This window comes from Falco naumanni, chromosome 2 (assembly GCF_017639655.2).
Source record: "Falco naumanni isolate bFalNau1 chromosome 2, bFalNau1.pat, whole genome shotgun sequence".
NCBI classification, from domain to species: Eukaryota; Metazoa; Chordata; class Aves; order Falconiformes; family Falconidae; genus Falco; species Falco naumanni.
Genome location: NC_054055.1, coordinates 86,104,981 through 86,126,443, shown reverse-complemented (window position 1 = coordinate 86,126,443; position 21,463 = coordinate 86,104,981). Strand labels below are relative to the sequence as shown.

General features: G+C 39.1%; 1 protein-coding gene across 8 annotated transcripts in view; it reads right to left on the bottom strand.

The window, feature by feature from the left end:
* Positions 1-11,406, bottom strand: part of DMD (dystrophin) — a 1,096,913-nt gene extending 1,085,507 nt beyond the window's left edge. For 2 of the 8 annotated variants that reach the window (XM_040582466.1, XM_040582468.1), the window contains exon 1: positions 10,852-11,405. In XM_040582466.1, the coding sequence (XP_040438400.1) occupies positions 10,852-10,894 (43 nt within the window). In that variant the 5' untranslated portion in view covers positions 10,895-11,405. Of the gene's footprint in view, positions 1-10,851 lie in introns of all 8 variants that reach the window. The other 6 variants (XM_040582462.1, XM_040582470.1, XM_040582471.1 and 3 more) reach the window with 4 other exon arrangements.
* Positions 11,407-21,463: the final 10,057 nt, after the last annotated feature.

Below are 21,463 nucleotides of genomic sequence, written 5' to 3'. Positions count from 1 at the left end.
TGCTTTCTTTGCTGCACTTAACAAGTGAAAATACAATTAAAAATAGGGCTTATAACTTAGGTGGCATAAACAATTATGGTCTGGGAAAATAATTAGCATTTCTTATTACATTTTTTGTTTGTTGTTACTCTAAAACAGGGATCCTCAAACTTTTTAACCAGGGGGCCAGCACGCGGATGAAGTGGCAGGCAGTCATCTGCGGCTGCTTGGTTTCCCCCCCCAAAACCCCCGGCAGGGGGTTCTGTAAATACCAGGGGCTGGATTGAGGAACCTGGGGGGCCGTATCTGGCCTACGGGCCGTAGTTTGAGGACCCCTGCTCTAAAATGATCAGAAAGTATACTAAAATTATCATCAAAACAGAAGATGATAATAAAAATTACCAAAAGATGAGAAAGATGCAACAAACAGAATTTATCTACATCTGAAGGATTAAAATGGCAAAGTTAACCACATTTCTTCTATGAGAAGGATACATTGACTGTACACTAGATAACAGTATTCATTTGGAAAGCAACAAACATTTTAAAGGGCTTACTTGAATCTCTTTCTGTATTTAAAGATATTAGAACTAAAATCTCAACATGTATATACCTATCAAAACGAAAGCTCCTTCAGGCTTTTTATGCATTTTTGCACTCAGAGTGAATTGCCAATGAGTCTTCAAAATAATAACCGTATTTTTGCAGAATATGTTTTAAATAGTTTACAATACCACATAAGACACTTCATGAACTTCTAATTTTAAGTAACTGTCAAAAAATGTACTGATACTACTGCAGGTTTGGTGTTAAGTATTTAATGGATTTTGAACTTGGGCAGACCTTAAACAAATAATGGACATTCTACACTAAATATTAATTAGATGGACTTTACAGTATAAGTTTGTTCAGAGATGCTAGAGAGTAAAAATGAATACATCTTTACAGACTAGCTCTATATTGCTTTGTGGCTAGTTTATAATATGGACACACAGACAAATATGGACAGTTTTGATGTTTGTATGCGTGCCATGCAAAAAAAATGGCATCAAAAGACATGAGACAGCCCAGATCTCTCTTTCTGGCCACCTTCCACACTGGTAACAAAGGTTGCTGACAAACAAAAGCACTGAGAGAGCTGGTCAATGTCACTGTGAGGTGACAATCAATTATTTGAGGAAGGTCTTTGTGATCAGGAGGTTCCTAAGGACTGGGAAGAAAGTGAATGGCACTCATTTTCAAGAAGGGCAAGGTGGAGTATGTGGATAACCTGGGAAGGTGATGAAGGAAATCCTCTTAGAAACCTGCAAATTATCCTCGAAACCATTCCCGAACGTATGAAGTACAAGAAGGTGACTGGGAGTAGTCAGCATGTGTTTACAGAGGGGAAATTATGCCTGACTCACCTGACACCCCTTCAGGAAGTGGTGACTGGCTCAGTGACTATGGGGAGAGCAGCTGATGCTGTTAATACTGATTTTAGCAAGGCTTTCAACACAGTCTCCCATAACATTCTCATAAACAAACTGTATGGGCTAGGTAAGTATCCAGCGAGGTGTATTGAAAACTAGCTGCACTGATGGGCTCAAAAGTTGGGAACAGTTGCACAAAGTCCAGCTGGAGATCTGACAGACTTTTGCGCAGTTCAAAGTGAAGCGTAAAGTCCTGCATATGGGGAGGAACTACCCCATAAACCAGTATATGCTGGGGACCTACCAGCTGGAAAGCAGGTTTACAAAAAAGTCCTGGTGGACACCAAGCTGGACATGAGCAAGCAGTGTGCTCTTGTAGCGAAGAAAGCTAATGGTTTCTTGGGCTGCATTAGGCAGATTATTGCCAGCAGGCCAAGGGGAGGTGATCCTTCCTCTCTGCTCAACCCTGGTCAGACAAAGCTAGAGTGCTGCGTTTAGTGCTGGTCTCCCCAGTACAAGAGAGACATGGACACACTGGAAAGAGTCCATCAAAGGGCCACAGAAATGATTGGGCCACCTTTCAGATAAGGAAAGGCTGAGAGAGCTGGGACTGCTCAGCCTGGAGCTGAGAAGGCTCCTGGGAATATCACCAATAACTATAAATACTTGATGGGAGGGAGCAGAGAAGGCAGAGCCAGACCCTTATCTTTGGTGCCCACTGACAGGATGAGAAACCATGGGCATAAATTGAAAAAGAGGAAATCCCTTAGGGACGTAAGAAGAAAACAAAAATTCTGCAATGATGGTCAGATGCTGAAACAGCCTGTCCGGGGGGGGGTGTAGTCTCCATCCTTGGGGATATTTAAAAGCCAAGTCAACATTGTCCTGAGCAACCTGCTCTCACTGACCCTACTCGGAGTAGGGAATTAGAGTAGATGATCTCCAGAGGCACCTTCCAGCCTCAGCTGGTCTGTGAGTCTGTGAAATTTCATCAGTTTATAGGTTGAGCAACAGTTTCTGGAAACACTCCAAGACAGACACAACACCTCTTAGGAGGAACTCATAGTCCATCAAAAAAACCCTCCACAGACTGACTTATTGCACTAGGAAAAAAATGATTCCTTGGTTACTATTTAGGGCTAAGATGTTTTTCACATTCTAGATAAGAATTTCTGAAATAAGAAGTAAATAAACTTTGCGTGTATGGTAGGTAGATTTAGGGAAAAAAAAACCTCTGGCCCCATTTGGAAAAAGTCCTTGTTCAAACCACATCTTTCCTTCATTTAAAGGGAGGATTACTGGTCAAGTAAACTTTGCTTCACATTTGCCTGCAACATGTCAAGAGTAAAATGAATCAATTCAGCAGTAGCAGCAGCTGGGAAGACTAAGCAAAACAAGTGTTAAGTCAGCTTAAGATAATATGCAAAAATTAGCAAGCCTTCTTGGAGGAGGAAAGGGCTTATTTAAAGCAGCTAAAGCAGTACAGCAATGGATGTGCATGACTCAGAGAAAAGAGAAAGTGGCAAAAGGACTAAAGAGAAAACAAGGGAGCTGACAACAGTATCTGTAGAATTTGGCCTTCACAATTCAGCCACTATTCCCTAAGAAAAATGGGCTTGTCCTTACAAGATGAAAGCTTGGATGTTCACCGTCACTCAGTTTGTTTCAAAATATAAAATATTTCCAAATACATTCTTTTAGCTGTAACACTTGAAAAACACTATTAAGTTAGCAACTGTGCTAAAAATAGCAGTAATTCTGAATTGATTATGAATAGACATGCCTTGTTTTGAACAGGAAATAGAGATGGATAACATAATCCAATAGATTTCCTTTCCCAAGGCAAAAATGTGTCCCAAATTACATTCTTTAAACCTTTACATCAGTCAGGTAATCAGGTCAGAAATACCATTTCACTGGGGATATCTTTTAGTCCTAACAGCAGAATTTGATACAATTAAGTACAAATTCAACTTATATGCTCTCTAGAAAGCATCTTGATTTAAGCAACTTCTTTTAAATCTATACTAGTATCACTGAGCTACTCTGTATGTAAGGAATGGAACTTTAAACAATTACAGAGGGGAAAAAAGACCAGATTTGTGATTATTTTTTTACATTTATAAAGCTTTTTCCCCCCCCCATTAAGTGTTAGACATCCTACTGTTAGATAACTGCTCTTGAAATTCACCATTTATTTCACAGTTTTAAGTTTCCCCCCTTGCTGCTGTTAGAGATTTTAGAGTTGATTTATTTAATTATTAGGAAGAACAGAAGGGACAGAATCATCCCTATAACATGCTTGTCTTTTACAGACTACTATAAAAGGAATTGTTCTCATGTTGGCGAGAAAACAAGAATTCCTTTTTGTGAAAAGTTACTTGGCTTCACCTTTGGTTTCCATTTAACATCTGATGCAAGTGAAACTTTCTCCTCTGTAAACAGAGTATAAGCAATGCAAACACTTTAATCTGGATCTTCTGCATTTTTGGGGAGTGAGTAACGATCAGTTGACCAAGCATTTATAAAATTGGCCTTACAATTTGGTGTAAAAATATACCGATTTCTATTTTCAGCATCGTTTGCAGAGTTTGAAAGGGTGGGGCAGGTAATACGCATAAAATATGTATTAAATCATACGATAAGAGAAGGTTGGCAGTAAACAAAGTCAAACAAATAATAGAAATAATGTATTCCTGATATCTAGTGCAAACTAATGATTCATTTCAAGCTGCTAACAATCTTTGCTAAATGTAACATGAAAAAGTCTAAACGCAGTTTGTTCAAATTAGTAAGGCTGTACATATAACATCCACAAATTTACCATCAGTCCATCAGAGGCTGGTACGTTCTGAGTTTCCTCTTCCCTTTTGTTTTGACAGGCAGTTTTAATAAACTCTTTAAAATGGGTAGGATCACTGCCTCTGAGGCAGTCCCACCTGGATCTCTCTGCAGCAAGGAATGCCTCTGTCCTTCTTGCTCCCCCTGGCCCCAAACAGACATCCCCACATTTTCCTTTCTTATGAGTTGACCGGCTTTGGGATGGGTTAGGCAGCCAGCAAGAGTTAGGGAGCTGGCTTATACATTTTAAGTCCAGGAATGCAACAGGGTAGCTTTATGTCTTAACAGCATCTTTCCCCATATTGAAGAAATGGGAACAAATCTTCTCAGTTATTCCCACCTTCAGCATCAGCCATTTACATCAGAATGTGTCGTGGGCTTCTACCTGCTTATTTACAGCATTCATCATCCAGGAACTTCATAAGATGCTCTTTAACACCTCCAATAACACTATTTAATGTTATTAACCTTTTAGAAAATAGAGTGTCTGCATTAATTTTCCACCACCTCAGCAACAGCTGGGAACCTCTGAGCTTTGTTCAGAGAGAAATAATGAATGAACAGCCTTTCCCCCAAAGGAAAACCTTAAAATATTGGGGAAAAACACAAATGAGAGAATAAGGTGAAGGGAACTACTGAAATATTTGTGTGTTACAAGAGCAGGAAGACGGTTAGGAGAGAGGAGGACAGATGGACAGAGACCTCAGCGTTCTCCACCATTCTTTTGATGCATACACCATTAGCAGAGTGATAGCTGGGTCAAAGTAGTAAATAGGTCTCACTGCAGAAATGTTTCTTATGAGAAATTTGTACCTGGTTAGGACCAATAAGGAGATTAATCAATCAATCAATCAACCTTTCTTTCTTTCATCTCCCCACCCCCACCTCCCGCTCCCACTTCTTTCCTCCTCTCTCCTGCCACTGCAGTCCATGACCTTCACAAGAAAACGCTTCTGCTTTCCTAACAGGCTGCAAGCCTCCAAGGACCAGCACTGCTTTCTGGGAGAGAAAACTGTTACCTCACTCAGAATTCAATCAAAACCTGAATGTACGAAGTGAAAAATAAACCAAGGACATCATTATTCCATCTCATTGTGATTTGGCTTGCCTTCAAATCTTATACCCTGTATATCTGAAATAGCAGCAACGCCTCCATTAGCTGAGCCTTCCAACACTTTATTCAAAGTATCTTTCAAAACAAAAAGGCAGAAATGTCAAATTCCAATCACCCTTTAGATTCCTTCAATTCCCAGTGCCATACACAATTAAAAGCCTTACCCATGGGTAATTTCCCATAAAAAACAGCATGCATGCATGCAGACACTCTGCCACGTGGGCGGGTGCCAATTTTAGAACATGGCAAGCACCAGTGGGGCGAGACAGCATCCCGTGCTCACAGGCACGCTCCCGCAGTCAGCATAATTGATTCTTCACAAGTGATAACAACTTCCACACTTTATAAGAAATCTAGGTTATCTGGCATCCAGCAGGACAATGCCATGTACCTAGTCCAATGTGTATTGCAAGTAAATTTTTGCCCATCTTCTTTCTAAGTTTATATAAAGAATATCACATACTGGGTTTGCTGTTTTTACCAGGATATTTTTGGAGGGCAAGAAACCCACAGTCTTCTCAGACTTTACTGGCAGTCACAGGAATGAAGTGGTTAAAAGAAACAGTCACAAAGGGTTTTATTAGCCTGACTAAAATACTGTCTCTCCTTCTATGGTGCTCATAACTCCAGTAGGTCCCCAGGTATCTTTCAAAACTTTGTAGCAAAGGCAAGGAAAGCAAAATGTGATATTCTGAGTCCCCATTTAGGTCATCTCAACACACTAAAGAGTTTTAAGCTTACTTGCTTTTTTGTTTGTTTGTTTGTTTGTTTAAAGAAATCACCAAACCATTAGGATACTTCATAGAAAAATACTGCAGAAAACAAAGTTATTCTTAGGACTAACATACTTTTGTAGTATTGTCTATGAGGAAACTTTTACAACTGCATCTTTTTAACGAATACAATTTGTTTTGGGTTTTTTTTCTGCTGAAGGTGATCCTTTAAAAATGTTTTAAGAAAGAAATTAAGCATAAATGTGCCATCTTAACTGTTATCTTGTATGAACACATTCAAAATTACAAGAACATATGCTTTTGCTTACATAATACTATTTCTTCTACATATGCTGGCAATACTTACAAACTGTATTTCGTCTTTAGGAATACAAGACTGTATGCAACTGATAAAAAATCAATCATATAGATATGGAGAGTTTTCAGAAATACAGAATTAGAGAGAAGGAGGACCAGAAAACCTCCCAAATATTATCAGCTTCATCCTCTAAATAACACCCAAAAATTAAAATAGTACTTGCAACCAGAACCAAGAAGTTTCTAACTTAAAATCCAGCCTGTCTGTCCTTCAAAACATATCATTAAAAATGTTGTGACTTGCTGCACATGTGGCAAGTAACCTAAAAGGGAAATCTCTGTAGTCTCTGCAGCGAGTATACTGAACCCAAACAAACAAATCCTTTGCTCCACATGTGCTTTTCTGGGAAGATGAAAGAGCTTGTTCCCTGGCGCAGCCCAGCTGGCAAGCAGTTCTGCTAAGCCACACTCCGCTAACCATTATTTCTGCTTTCTACAAAGCTCAGTCTTCAATAAAGCACAATTATTTAAAAACCCCGGTGCTGTTCTGCTTCCCCTGACAGCGATACAGTATTATCGCAAGTGCACCCTCCTCGACAGCAACATGATGCTAAAGTTCCGCTAAATTTATCAAGGAGTCTTTTTCCAGAGGTTAGCTATAACACAGTACAATGCTTATCCTCCTAAATGATAAATAAGCTTTGGGGTAACATTTAATTGAAAATGTACTGTGAAAATCAACAAGTCAGCCTTTTCAAATCAAGGCAGCTTGGTTCACAATCCCGTTCAATGTGATTTTGTCTAACAGCAATCCATGACAAAAATATATGAGCTTAATCCTATTCCCTCTGGCAATCATTTAAAAACACTTAACCCATTGGACAATTCTGAGGCTCGAATAATTTCACAGTATTAGTCAAGGGTTAACCTTTTTCTACTAACATTATAACTTCTCAATTATAAATAACTCTATCTGATCGGTAACTATATTCTATTAGTAACATAACTGAATCTTTTCCTTTGGGCGGGGGGGCGGGAAGAGAAGTGAGAGGTTAATTTTTCACAGGACCACCAGCTTTGTATAATACACGCTGTCAGACTACTGTTCCTTGAATGTGGTCCCCTGCTCAATAACCCTTCTGGGAAGAGCCACAGCCAGCCGTGATGCCCATGGGCAGTCTAGGGACCAGGGGCAAGGGAGCAGACACCAAGGAGGAGCAGTCAGGATGAAGCACCCTCCTGCAACAGCTGAGGAGTGACTTTACTAGTAGTTCTTTCCTCACATCCAAATTCCAAAGAAATGTGCTGTCATCCTCCTCCTCCTCCTCCTTTCTCACTGAGTTGTCTTGAGCCACAGCAAATCACATGCCCAACAGGAGCAGCTTTATAACACAAAGAGGCTGGTGCTGCCAACCCAGTGCTCCCTACAAGGTGCATGTGCATCACCAGGCTCATTTCAGAGGAGCTTCAGTGTGACCCCAGCATCCCACACACCCACAGAGAGTTTGTGCCCATCAGCTGAATCCAGTGTGCTTCTCTGAGTTCAGCTTCCTCCCAAATGGATGCAGGGCACAGCTTCCTCCCTCTGGGATGCACGCTGATAGATGGTAATTAGCAGGAACATCTGGGAATCTGCTTCAGAAATGCACTTCTGACCTGAGCTAAAGCACAAACCTAGACGGACCTCTGCTACAGTAAACCCATGATAACTGTAAGGGATCCCTTGTGGCCACCAAATTTCAGGCAGGATTAGTTTCTTTTCTGCACTGGCTCTGGTTTGATGATTAATTCTATTTTTAGTTACTACTTTGTGCAAATCCAAGCACAGAAAGCGGCTGCCTGTGTGCAACTGCAAGCAGAATTTGGTTCCATGTCAGACGAAGGACGCAGAAAGAGGATTGTATCTGTTAGAAGAAATACAGCATATGATACTGAATCCCCTATGGAGGATGGCTTTTAAAGATAAAGTTCACATAATCTCATCTTAATTAAAACAAAATGAAATATATAATATTTCATTTCCCTGGCACTTTATTATTTAGGTGTCATCGTCAAAGACTGCAGAAATCTAGGAAGAGACAGTCACTGCCCCAAGGAGTTTCCAGTATAACTCAAGCAGAAGTAAACACTGAATAGCTCAGGAAAGAAAGTAAAGCCCTCAGTGATGAATAAATACCTTTATGTTTTCACAAAGGTCATTCTCAGCAGAAGTGAGAGAAAGCAGGGAACAAAGAACACACTTTTACTTTTGTTGCATGGGAGAGAGCAGAAGAGAAAAGGGAAGAGGTGAATGCAGAGGTGGATGGAGGGTTGGAAAGGGGACTTTAAGAAAACAGAAAGGATGGATTTAAAAAAACAATGCAGAGGTGTAAGTGACTGCTGTCACTTCTAAAAGCAAAAAGTTTTCATCTAATATAAAGAAGAAAAGCAAGTACAGGCAACAAGTAGAAGTGACATGTCCTGAACGAAGGCTGGGGATAAATTTTAAAGCATTATTTTGGACACACTTTGTCACAAAGCACAGCTTTAGGCTTTTCCTATTTTATCGATATACAACTATAAAAAACATTGACAACATTATCTAAAATTATATCGAGAAAAGTGCTGCGCCCTATAAAAGAGTAAGGATACAGGTGAGGAAATCAATTCAGCTAAATAATTCTCAAGAAGTGCTAGGACAGCTCCCTTTCATTTTAGATATGAACATAGTTACGTGACATAATTTAGCAAGTGATTTAATGGCTCTTGTCATGAATGCTATTCATCTGCTAGAAGCAGCTCTGGGTTTCTATTCATATTTTTCAAAAGCTCTAACACAGCTATTTTTTTTCTTTCTTTCACCTACTACGTCTTCAGAGTGCAATTATAACTTTTCAGCTAAGCAGCCAAGATCTTTCCCCCTTACTTAGCAAGCACCTGCCTGGCTTCCCTTGCAGCACCGTCTACTCAAGGCTGAGGATGAGCAGTCTGGGCTAATATTGTGACTCCCTTGGAAAGGGAGTATATAGAAAAATTAAGACAACAAATCCTCCTCATTCTCCAAAAAGGAGTGGTGGAAAAGGCTGGGCACTACATGGTTTTCTCTAGAGCTTGCTATCTTCCTCTGCCAACCGGGAGTAAAACCCCTTAAGAAAAATCCACAACATTTTTCCTTCCCAATACCACTCACAGTATTTTCCAAAGAGAAGCAATCTGTCTCCTAATTATTTAATACATGATGATGGTGATCTCATTTTTCTACCCCTCCTTGAACTGTCAGACTGTGTCAATAAGTAAAGGGTCCTATCACAGCAGGACCTCTCCCAGTAGTACAAAACTGTCTGGAAAATTTATGGCTGATTTAAATCTTATTTACTGCGCAAGAAAACACAATTAAAGTTCATATTGAAAAAAACGGAAAGCAAACTTTGGCATAAGACCACTCCAGCACCCTTGTATTTTCTGTTTTAAGCTTATTTCCTGCCAAACATAACGAAATCTAACGTTATTTTCAGGAAGCTTCATCAGAAGTTAGGGACCATATAGTCCTCTAAATGTTATGGGGGGGAATGACAGTGTGTATGCATTCCCCTGCCTTTTATGATCAGAAAAATAAAGAAAAAAACCAGGAATTCTAGTATTATAAAGACACAGGACTAAGCTGAAAGTGGAAGAGCCAAAATAGATTAATTATAAAACAGGGGGCAGGGACCACAGATCAAGTTTGAACAATACTGACCCTTTATTTTTCCCCAGCACAATATGTTCTGGGAGCCTGGGTGGGGAAGAAAGATCATCTGGGAACATGGTACATGGATTTTAAAACTCTCTGTCACTCTTTCATTCCTGGTTTTCTTTAGTCTCTTACTCTTGACATCCTCTGTTTGTCATCTTACTGCACAGAAAGGATAGCTTTAAGCTAACTAACAAGTGGAAGCCTAGAAAACATGCCTGTTGTTTTCTGGGAAGTACATGGGGAGAGCTCAGCTGCTGCTCACTTTGAGCAAAACTGACACCCCCTCATATGGTTGTTACCAGACAGTTCAGTGGCCAAAGAAGAGCACTCTTACTCTGTAAGTTAATATTAGGCAGTGAAACTGTGAATGCCATTAAAATTCAAAGAAACTGATTAATCCTTTGATGTGTTGTCAAATTATTAGAATAATTACACTTTTTTTCAAACTTATTGGTCTGTCTTCTCAGTCTCTCTTTATTAACCCCATGCTTTAATGAGTGGTAAACCTCAGGAAGAAATGGATTATTTTTATTCAAAGGAGAGCTGGGTACTGTTTCTGGAGCACTTCTTTTATACAGAGCATACAGGATATTACGCCCCTAACAGAGACAAAAAACTTTTTATTTTCACCCCTGGTGCTCTCCTTCTTTAGACTTGAAAAGTAAACATTTAAAAATGCATGCTGTTAGTGGGTTGCGTAGCACTAACTGCTCTGTCAAAGTGAATATGGTGATAAATTGTCAGTCTGTTCATACTTACAATCATCTTCTACTTCCTCATACCAAAGCATGTGAGCAGACATGAAATCTCTCCACAAACAAAAAAAAAAAAAAAAAAAAAAAAGAGGAAAAAGAAAACAGCAGCAAAATATTTCTTGGCAAAGTATATTCCAACTTTGCTGCTCCAGTAGCTTTTGCTGAATTAGGCTTGTCCCTGCGTAACAATAGATGTGTCCCGCGAAAGCCCCAGCAGCTCTGCGGAGGAGAGCGCAGAAAGCACCCTGGTGGGATGCAGCTCTGGGCTGGCTGCCGGCAGGGTCTGCGTCCCAGGCAGGGAGAGGCAGGGATCCTCACTTCCACCCAGCCGGCATGGTAACTAATGCCAGTGCTCTTTGGAGGCCCCTAAATGTTTCAAATTCCAGGACCTGCGCAGAAGCAATGCTCTGTGCTTCCCTCAAAACAAAGTTGATTTCCCATAATAGGACAGCCCATGCACTCGACATATAAGGCTCTGCTTCCAGGGTGGCATGTGCAATGGATTTAAATTATCTGTTATGTCTTCCCAAGGAACATTTAGCTCTTCAGAGCTGGGTGAAGATATTTACTGTCCCTTTGTGCAGATCTCCTGAGAGCCCTATGAAACAGATTTGCCCACTCCCCAGCAAGTGACCCCCAGTCCACCCCCAGACAGGATCCTCCCTTTCCGGGAGAGAAGAGGTAACCCTCTTGTATTCAGCTGTTCTCTCCCAGATGAGACTTTTGGGATTGCAACCTCCTGCCCAAGCAGGGGAAAAAACAAACAAACCCAAAAATAGTGCTGTCGCCAAACTAAGTGTATAAATACTAACACAGGTTGTGATAAATCAGTAGGTGCTTTTAAAAAAAAAAAAAAAAAAAAAAAAAGTATTGACTTACAATTGACCTTTCCACTCCCAACAAAACCATGTGGTAGTGCTGCTATACAGAGCCCAGAAACACTCCTCAGAAAGCAGCAGAGGCAGGAGCATACGCTAGCTGCCTGTCACTGACTCTTTTCCTAATGGTGGGACCCTCCCCCCACTCCCAAATCCTGCTGGTCCCAAACAGGTGAGACCTGGCCTCACATTCTCCCCCTGCATTTGGTCCCAGGCCTCCTTAGTTTGTATGGGAAGGAAAAGCAGGCATCCAGCATCCACACAATACTTGGGAACAGGACTGTGTCGTCCTCCACCCAAACCCAGATTTTGATCAGGCTGCTTTCTACAGTATATACTTTGTGTGGTATATACGGCTTTTAGAGATAGGCTATAAAGAATCATGTTTTAAATTCATGGCTTCATTTGAAAAGTCATTTGAAAAAATCACTCTTACACTGTTCATTTTTTTGTAAAAAAAATTATCCCTAAAAAAACTGGAAAATGTTATTCTTCAGTTTTAAAGGTTAAAGTGTCTAGTCACGGTGATTACAAGTTTATAACTAAATTCCTGGATTATACAGAAAAATAAACACAAAAATGAAGTGCATAATATACCCTTACAGCCACTGGCATTTTTCTACACCAATAGTCAAATTAATACCCTGGAGAACCTGAATGTACAGTACATGCCAACAGACTCCTAAGGATTAATTTGCAGCCCACAGGAACTGCAAGTCATGAACTGATGTAGAAAATAATCTGAAGCAGAGCAGAGCATGCTATGACAGCAGCAGCATTTTGATTATTTGAGGGAGAAAGAGACTGAGCAAGCTCAGGAAAGGAACAGCTCATCGTGCAAAAGTTCTGCTTTAAAATACCTAAGGTCACCCCTGATAGCACGTGCTGTCAGTAACTGAGGCCCAGTAATGTACTTAGAGACTACAAGCAGAAGTTACCTTGAAGTTAGGTGTTTGCTAGAACTGTGATCCTCCTGGCTCCTATTCATTTCAAGGTGACAAGCTTTTTCTTCAAAACTTTCCAGGTGCCTAAATCTCTGTTTCTGAATTTTAACCAGAAGGCCTTCATCTCAACAGAGCTCTGCTGTCTGTGTTACACCTAACTGGAGTCATAATCCACAGAGTTCATATGAATCATCATCTCTGAAAATGTCTTTGAGACCATCAGAGCATAATCAGATCAGGCTCTGCAAGAAATGCAGTGCTACTTAATACTTTCTTCTGACACATGGCTCAAACAAATGCCTAGTGGTAACATTTACAATAGCCTACAAATTAAGCAATCCTCTAGATGCAGGAAATCCAGATTTGTTTCCCCTTTTCTTGCTGGAGGAGTTCAAAACCCGTGTGTCTCAAGAGAGTCCCCAGTCCATTCACAGCAGTGCAGAAACCTTCAGCCTAGAAACATTTCCTCCTCCTCCTATTGACACTCCTCCAGTCAATGGGGAAAGTCAAGATTTGTTGGGCCATAGAGAGAAACAACAAAAGTAAGTGTTTAAATCTACTGGGGTTTTTTGATTGGTTTTGGATTTTTAAGGGGTTTTAAAATTGTTTTTTGTTTGGGGGGTTGGGGGAGGAAGTGTAAAGGAAATTGATTCTCCTAATTTTCAGCAGCTAGGAATGCTGCAGTTGGTTAACACTGAGAAATACCAGCTTTATTGAAAAGAGGTTTTATATGCATCTGTCAGTCCCTACTAGCCAGCATGATGTACATTTATACTGCATGTAAAACCTGGTTTACCATTTTGACATACTAGGTTGGCTTGTTTATAGTTTGGTGGTTGGTTGTTTTGTTGGTTTTTTTCTTTTGTTTGAACCAGAATTAAAAGCTCTGTCTCTCTTCAACAACAGAGAGCCAGTCACATCCTCACTGTAGATCTGGGCGAAGTGATTAATGTAAACTCAATAAATGCTGGTAGTCAGAGGCCACCTGCCTCACTCTTTCTTCTAGATGCTGTTAAGCGTCAGGCTCTGACCTGCAGCAGCAGTGCTCGATGCTCTGAGACTACAGTGGCTGTGCTACAAGAGGGGAAAGGAGCAAGCTTCAAAGACACAGAGAGGTTGGAAAATGTAGACGACTTGGAATAATAAAAATGTGTATTTTTTCAAATGATTGCTGGCAGCTCTAGTTTAATGTTGCCTTCCTCTTTCACAATCAATAATACGTTAAATGAAAAATTTTTCTTCTTCACTGTAACGTTTAGGGTGATTTTCACCCACCCATTAACAAACACTTTATACAGAGGCTGTTTGTTTTCCTGCTTGAGAAGTTCTTTCAAAACCCAAGTATTGATAAAGATGAACGTATTTCCTTTCTAATGGCAGGAGCGTGACAGTAATGCAGAGATGGAGAAAACGCCGAAGAGGCCAGTAGCAATCTGAAAACAAGGCCCAACAATAAACAGCCGTTCAGGAACTGTTTAGGAGATTGGGTTCAGCATACATCAGCATGACCTTAGAAAAGAAATGTATTTCAACATCCAAAACATGGCAGTCAATTTTACTGTCTCCACAAGCTTCACCAGAGGGAGGTTAGGACGCAAAGATAATGGTCAAACCTTAGACTAGTCACGGAAACCAAGTTCTCAGGTCTCTAGCTCTTCCTGTCCTGTACCATATTGAAGGGCTACACTGAAATTCAGGACTTCTCAGGGGGGTGGGTGTGGGGGGTGCATGGGGAGCAGGGAAAAGAGACAATTGGAAAATTATGTTTTTGACATAGAAAATAAATATACAGTAGCCAGAATAATTTATATGGGAGGAAAGGTCTGCAATTGAACATAAATAAATCCAATGAGAACTCCATGTTAACAGCCTCTACAGAGTAACAAATCTTTCATCTCACTGTAATTTACTATGATACAAGCACCAAACAAACCCCCAACAAAAGAAAGCACACCATATTGCCGTTTCTATCATCTAACACAGACAGCATCTCGTTTACTGTTAACAGATAAAACAAGAAAATAACAAATAGGTAGCATGCTGTGCAGAACTGATTTACAAACCTCTTATGACTTTTTAAACATCCCAGTGGCACATGTTGTTTGCCAATACAACACAACATCAGGCAGAGGGCTTAAAGCATAAACCTAAGACAGATGATATTTTGATTAGAATTTCAGAAAACATTTCAACATTTATTCCACTCTGCTTTTAACTCCCTGCCAACTCTGACCTAAAAAAGAAATAATAAAGGGAATCCAAGCCTGTCACTCAGTTCAGCCATTAGGCTCATAACAAGACGTCTCTGTGCTCTTACCAGGATTTGCAAATATACCACATCTATCTGTGTGGGAAGAAGCGCTGAGCTCTAGGGACTATGGGACAGATGTGAAGGGAGAAGTGGGATGGGAATGTTTTAAGCACTAACTCGCAGTGTGGGGTTTCACCCTGGTGGTATATTGGCTCCGAGACTTTGTTATTCACTTCCTGTTATGGAAAAAACCAAACAAACCACTTGTGTGTCAGCAACAGAGCAAAAAGAAATCTTCAACCACTTTATCACAACAGAAGTTCACAGACAGCTTCTGATTTTCCTGTGAAATCAGCAAGGAAAAAAAAAAACTTACAAAGAAAAAAGAAAATCTTTCCAATGTGAGCCACTGAAGACATTCTTTCTTTCGTTTCTTAGCCTATTTTTAATTCAAAAGGAAAAATATTGTAGAGGTTTTGAGTACAGGTTTCAAGGTTTGGTTGTTTTGTTTTATTTTTTCTCTCTATGCTTATTTGTTCTGCAGGCCAGAAAGTAAAAGGTAAAAAAACCCCAAAAATCACTTGCTTTAAATTCTGAAGAAAGTAGTAGATTTCAACTTCCAGAGTGGAAGATACAAATACAAGTTTATAGTTAGAAAATCAGCAGTCAATATAATGACTAAAGTAAAGCCCTTTCATATGCAAGGGGCTGTTAAAAAACATCCAGTTTCCATTCAATATATTTCTATATCATGAAACACTTCTGTTTGAGAACATGCTCCAGGATATGAACCAGCATATTAGTTGATTACTGTGTTTGTGCTCTCCCCAAGCAAGCTGTCTCCTTTGTGCCATAGTGGCCGCAGAAGAGGGCTTACTCTTTCTGGAGAGCAGCTAACACAAAGAAGGGCTGGGCTCACTTCTTACTCATTCAACTTAACAAGTAATAATCTAGAAACAAGCAGTAATCACTTTCTGTTTTGGAAAGCTTCAGCTAAAGAACAACCAGTCCTTTTTACCTAGGGGAACTCTCTTTGGGGCGAGGTCCTGAGCAGATTTAGCAGGGTGGTATTCTCTGCCTCCGTTTCCCATATGCATATTGTTTGTGCTTTGCAGGTCTGTATTCTCAAACCCTGTAAATTCTCCAACTTTCAGAAACTTTCACCTCAGCAGAAATTAAATCAATCTTAACTGGAGTCAGCTGAACCAGACTACTCAGAAGATATACTGAGCCATCAAAAGGAAAGTGTAAGAAAGGATAGCAAATTATATAAAACCTAATATTAAGAGTACGAAGAAGAGAAGAGGAAGAAGATTTTAATTACTGATATATACATGGTAGGAGTCCAAGTAATAAAGAGGAATTAGAATTACTCATTTATGTCTATAAAATATCTAATCTTAATCTCTCCAGAGAGGTTCATATGATCAGAAGGGAGAACATCTTATTAACTAATATTCCTTTCTCTAGTTTTAGGCATGTTGTTCAATCCAATCACCATAATCATCCCACATAACCTACAGAAAGGATTCTCCTCCAGACAGTTTTTGAGTATCTAAAATCGGCTCCTGCCCCAACTGCCCTCAGGGAGGGGCAAGGAGAGGGTGCTTGGCTCTGGCTTTCTTTTGGGTTGTGCATCCAGACCATGAAAGGCCGAGATCAGACTGTCTCTCTTCTCCCTGTCTTCTCAATGCCCACAGAAAGAAAATCTGGGCACACGGAACAGTAGTGAGATACAACACATCACATGAGGTCCCCCTGTTGAAGAGAAAGCCCTTTGGTGTGTAGATGGGTTCAAAGGGTGGATCCAAAATGTGAAATTTACCCAATTCTGAAAGCCACTGCAACTCACCCGATGAAGGTCTGTATTCAAACATCATCAACATTACAGAGGAACTGATCACTGACTCCACAATTAGCAGTTGCTTAAATGCAACTAGTAATAACTTGATTACTTGTATCACATGTAAATAGTGAAATACTAACCAATTTTTATGGACACATGCACATTCATGTGCATGTATGTCACTGAGAGACTGAGTGCAAACACAAGCAAGTGCTGGTGACAGTAACGTATGCGTATCTATACATCTTTTCAGAAGACCCAATTTCACAAAGTTGAAAACAATTATAAACCTTCATCAGTAAGGAGAAAGAAGTTAAACACAGAAATGTGAAAGATAATTGGAAGATGTTTGAAAACACTGTTTAGGTGACTACATGTCATTACTACCAAAGGAAGTTCCTCTGGTTAAAAACAAACAACTGCAAACAAAAACAAATTTAGTCTAGAAGAGAAGCCGGTATTTAAAAAACAAAAGTAAATACAATATGCAAGGAGCAGAGGAAAAATGCCAAGCTGATTGCAAAGAATATCAATAAGGAACTAAGAAGTAATTATGAACAAGAGTCAACAATCCATAGTACAAGACAGAATTCACCTAGGTCTGCAGGCAAGCAGTATCAGCTCTGCCAAAGACAATTCAAGGTCATTTTGCATAGCAAATGTGTTAGCTGCTAACATAAACACAGATTTCTTTAGGAAAACACAACTCGGGGGCCAGCTGCCTGTGCTGTATCCTAGTCACCCCATCATGTACTCCCTCAGCTTTACTCTGCTCCAGTCAATGTTTCAGCTGTGTCCAGTTTTGACACAACACTTCATGAAAGCCACAGATAAATTGGAGGGCACTTAGCACCACAAACATCCAAACAGGCAGTTTCCTTTGTAAAGAAAGATTGAGGGAAAGTCATGTGTTTAGTCTGGAAAGGAAAAGCAAAGGAGTACTTAGGTGCTGCCTTTCAACGTCTAAAGATGACAAAACTATTATTTTTCACATATGCTGAGGAGAGGGACATCATTTGAGTAAAGTCAACTTAGATTTGATATTAGGAGAAAATTGTGAGAGTACCAGGTTACTTACATATATATGAAAACATATGCACGCAGAGGTTGTCAATTTTGTGTAAGAAGAAGCTTGTAAGGAAAAGTTTCACACATTTTTTCAAGAGTAATAAAGTGTATTCGATCTATCTCAACCCCTGAGGTAGAAGAAATCTAATGCCTTTCACCTCCATATTTCTGTAAATCTGAAACAAGAATTACAGACTAGTTAATACAACTCATCACACACAGTTCAAGTTTGTATTCATCTCATAAACAAAATCAATTGCGCTGTGAAAGGAGAGCAGCCCAATGGATACAGGAGTACACTCACAATCTGGAGACCTAAGTTCTATTAGCAGTTCTGCCAGTCACTCATCATTCAACTTCTGGGGTGGTTTGTTGGTTGTTTTTTTTCTTTCCCAAGTAGAAAATAAGCACTTACAAGCTAAACAAGTGCTAAAAACTGGCATGATTAATTACAGTTTAAAATATGTGACAAACTGCTTAAAGCGTAGGACTGTTAAGGATCTGTGTTTTAATTACATTGATTTCACCTTAAGTCCCCCTGGACGACAGTTGCTCAAAGCCTTAGTTACAGGGGCAAAAGACTGTCACATTAAATCTGTGAAGACTGGGTTATTATGACAGCAAATTATGATGACAAAATTCTGTTAGTTCAAGTCTAATGAGACATTACTGCACACACTAGGATGAATGTTAAATTGTTTCTGTTCGGGTCTATGTACAGGTTAGTACATCAAGATGATGGCAAAATGAAGTTAATGCAAGTCTGCAGAGCTGACATTACAAATGTCAAGATGATTGCAAAATGATGATGCTGCAAGTGAACTATGATTAAAAAATAGGACACTAAACACAAAAATGTGTTAAGGAAATGTAAAAATAAACCCACAGAAAATAAAACCAAAGATTTTACTTCAACCAAAAGACGTACTGGATACCACTAGTGTTGCAAAGCAGTTCATTGCTAAACTGGCCAATGATGATCAGGAGGACGCAAAGCCAGGATGAGACTGCCTTACAAGTAATTGCTTATAAATTCTTACTAATGGTATCAGTAGGAAAATTCTTCCACTAAAAAGAGGTAATTGACTCTGTAGAAATATAAATAAGTTTTGAAAAAGGGCTCAAGATTAGTGTTCTATGACAGAATCTTGTTCTATCAGGAAATTCCTTCCTAAATTTAATCATATTGATGTTTTTCTCTCTTGTATTCAGGCAAGGTTAGAAGCACATGTCTAAACCCCAAATTATCTATTAGGGCCCCAAACTAAATTAGTCCAATCTCAGGTAAATTCAAATACATAGGATCCACAGCATTATAAGATTAGGAGATTACACATTTAATATGCAGAGTGCTCATAATATTTTAACGTGAATATATCAGTAACACCAGAGATCTGCTAGTATATGTCCTTAGTGCAACATTTAATTAGGAATTCTGACATCAGAAAAAAAGCACATTATAATAAAATAAAAAAGTCTTTTTTTTCTACATTTAAAGTCCTTCCCTCTTCCTGTCATCTTTCTATCTACTGCTAAATACAAGGCATGCACTTCATTTCCAGTTTGGCAACAGCAGGTACTGAGTCCTTTCAAAAGACTGGCATATCTATCTATCTGTCTTTCTATCTATTTATCTGTAATGTTTTCCATAAAGTAGTGGAGGCACTCTTATCTTCTTATCACTCAGAATATATGACACTCAATTCCTGATGAATTACACTAGTGAACTGAAGCGCTTTGGTTCAATAACAAGCTTTGTCAAGCAGTTTAGGCAGTGCCTGACCTTTGAGTGGAAAGCATGCATAATTTTCTCTAGTAAAGAAGAAAATGAAAAATTTGATTTTCTTGCAAATTTATTAGTTTTTATTGGGCAAGTTACCCATCCTATTCAGGAAAACAACAGAATGGCATACTCTCACTAAAAATAAATAATAATAATCTTAAAAAGGTAACAACTCAGAGATAAGCACAGAGTGGCTTGTGCATTTTTCAGGATTTTCAAAATAACTCCATGGCTAATAAATTAGAAGTCAGAGTACAGGAAAAGAGATCAAAATGATGAGTTCAGGACTCCAAGTCACTTACATTACAGACAAATTTGTAAGAGTCATTATCACTGCATAAATTACATTAATATTCATGTAGCTTTTCTGGAGACACACATGCATACCACTCGAAGGTATGCACTATTTAGAAGACTTGGAAATCACTGCAGCCAGCTACTTACTAATTTGTCTAGTTTCAGTGAACCTATGCCAACTGAATCTACCTGTGAATCTGAACTGGACATAGGACAGAAACCACAGACTTAAATTTATAAGGGTAGAATACCACACCTTCATGCTGCCTCCTGCTTTTAAACTTACTAAATATATTGCAGGAAAGATATATACCCTGATGGCAACGAGATAAGATGTGTACAACGCACTGAATTCAGTGCTCTGTAAGACAGACAAAGCAAAGATGATGGGAAAATTTACTAAACATTTTTATTGTTTTTAATCATTAGCGATAAGCAACAGCAATCAAATGGCACCTGATTATTACAATGGCCTGAAGGAGGTCCAACTAAGGAGATTTAAAACCTAAGAAGTCTATTCCCTTAGAAATTATTTAAAATCTTAATTGTTTTAAAAGACTTAATTTCATCAGTGCATCTTAAATTACAGGTTGCTTGGGTGTTTTTTTTCAAGCATGTTAGTTGCTTATGCAATATGTATACAAAGCTCATGTGATTAGACCTGAGGGTTGACAAAAGTCCAAAGGGATTGTGTTGTGTGTAAACGACTGCTTCCTCTAAAAACATTTCATGTAAGTTTAAAAATGTAATTTAGATCAGAGCTGGGGCAGCTTTGTTATTAATATGGAAAACAGAAATTTCTGGCAATCTTCTGTTATAGGTCCTCTTACATACAGCCCGAGTGCCTACTTTCATATGACCAAAATGCACTCAAACTAGTTTTATGCAGTAAATCATGGATTATGCATGTTACATAAATAAAACTAGTTGATATGTTAATATCGGAAAAAGTGGGGTAAATTTAAAATTCTCTAAAATCAATCAGTCCATGGAAGATAGAGCAACATGTCCCATATGGATGACAACAGCAACACAGGCATTTGGTGGTCAAACTATTTGTTAAAACCTCTAGATTTTTTATGAGACCTGCAGATAACTGAACTTAATTTATCTAATAAAATTTTATGTGCTTCTTGGTTATTTGCCTGGCCTATACTCCTCCTGAAAGGCACAGGTCTTCCATAAACCCTGGGTAAGAACCAGCAGCCCAGCCAGCAGCTCCAGCCACTGTCAAACATTTAAAATGCCCTGTGTTTAAACACCTGATTTATTCTCTAGCAGTGCAGCACAAGTGATGACTTTATTTTTTTTTAAACAGAAAAAATACTTCAGATTAAAGTACTCTGTCACTCTGCAATCATTCCACTGACTTTTTTTCCCAGTTTGATAAATATACCCATATAGATCTTCTCATAAGGACAATCTTGACCAGAATATAGATGCATCAAAGTCTAACAATAAAACTGGAAGAAATATTTTTAATCTAAAATATACAAATAGGCTTGAAATTATTTTATGATGATATATATTTCAAGTACAAAATACATCA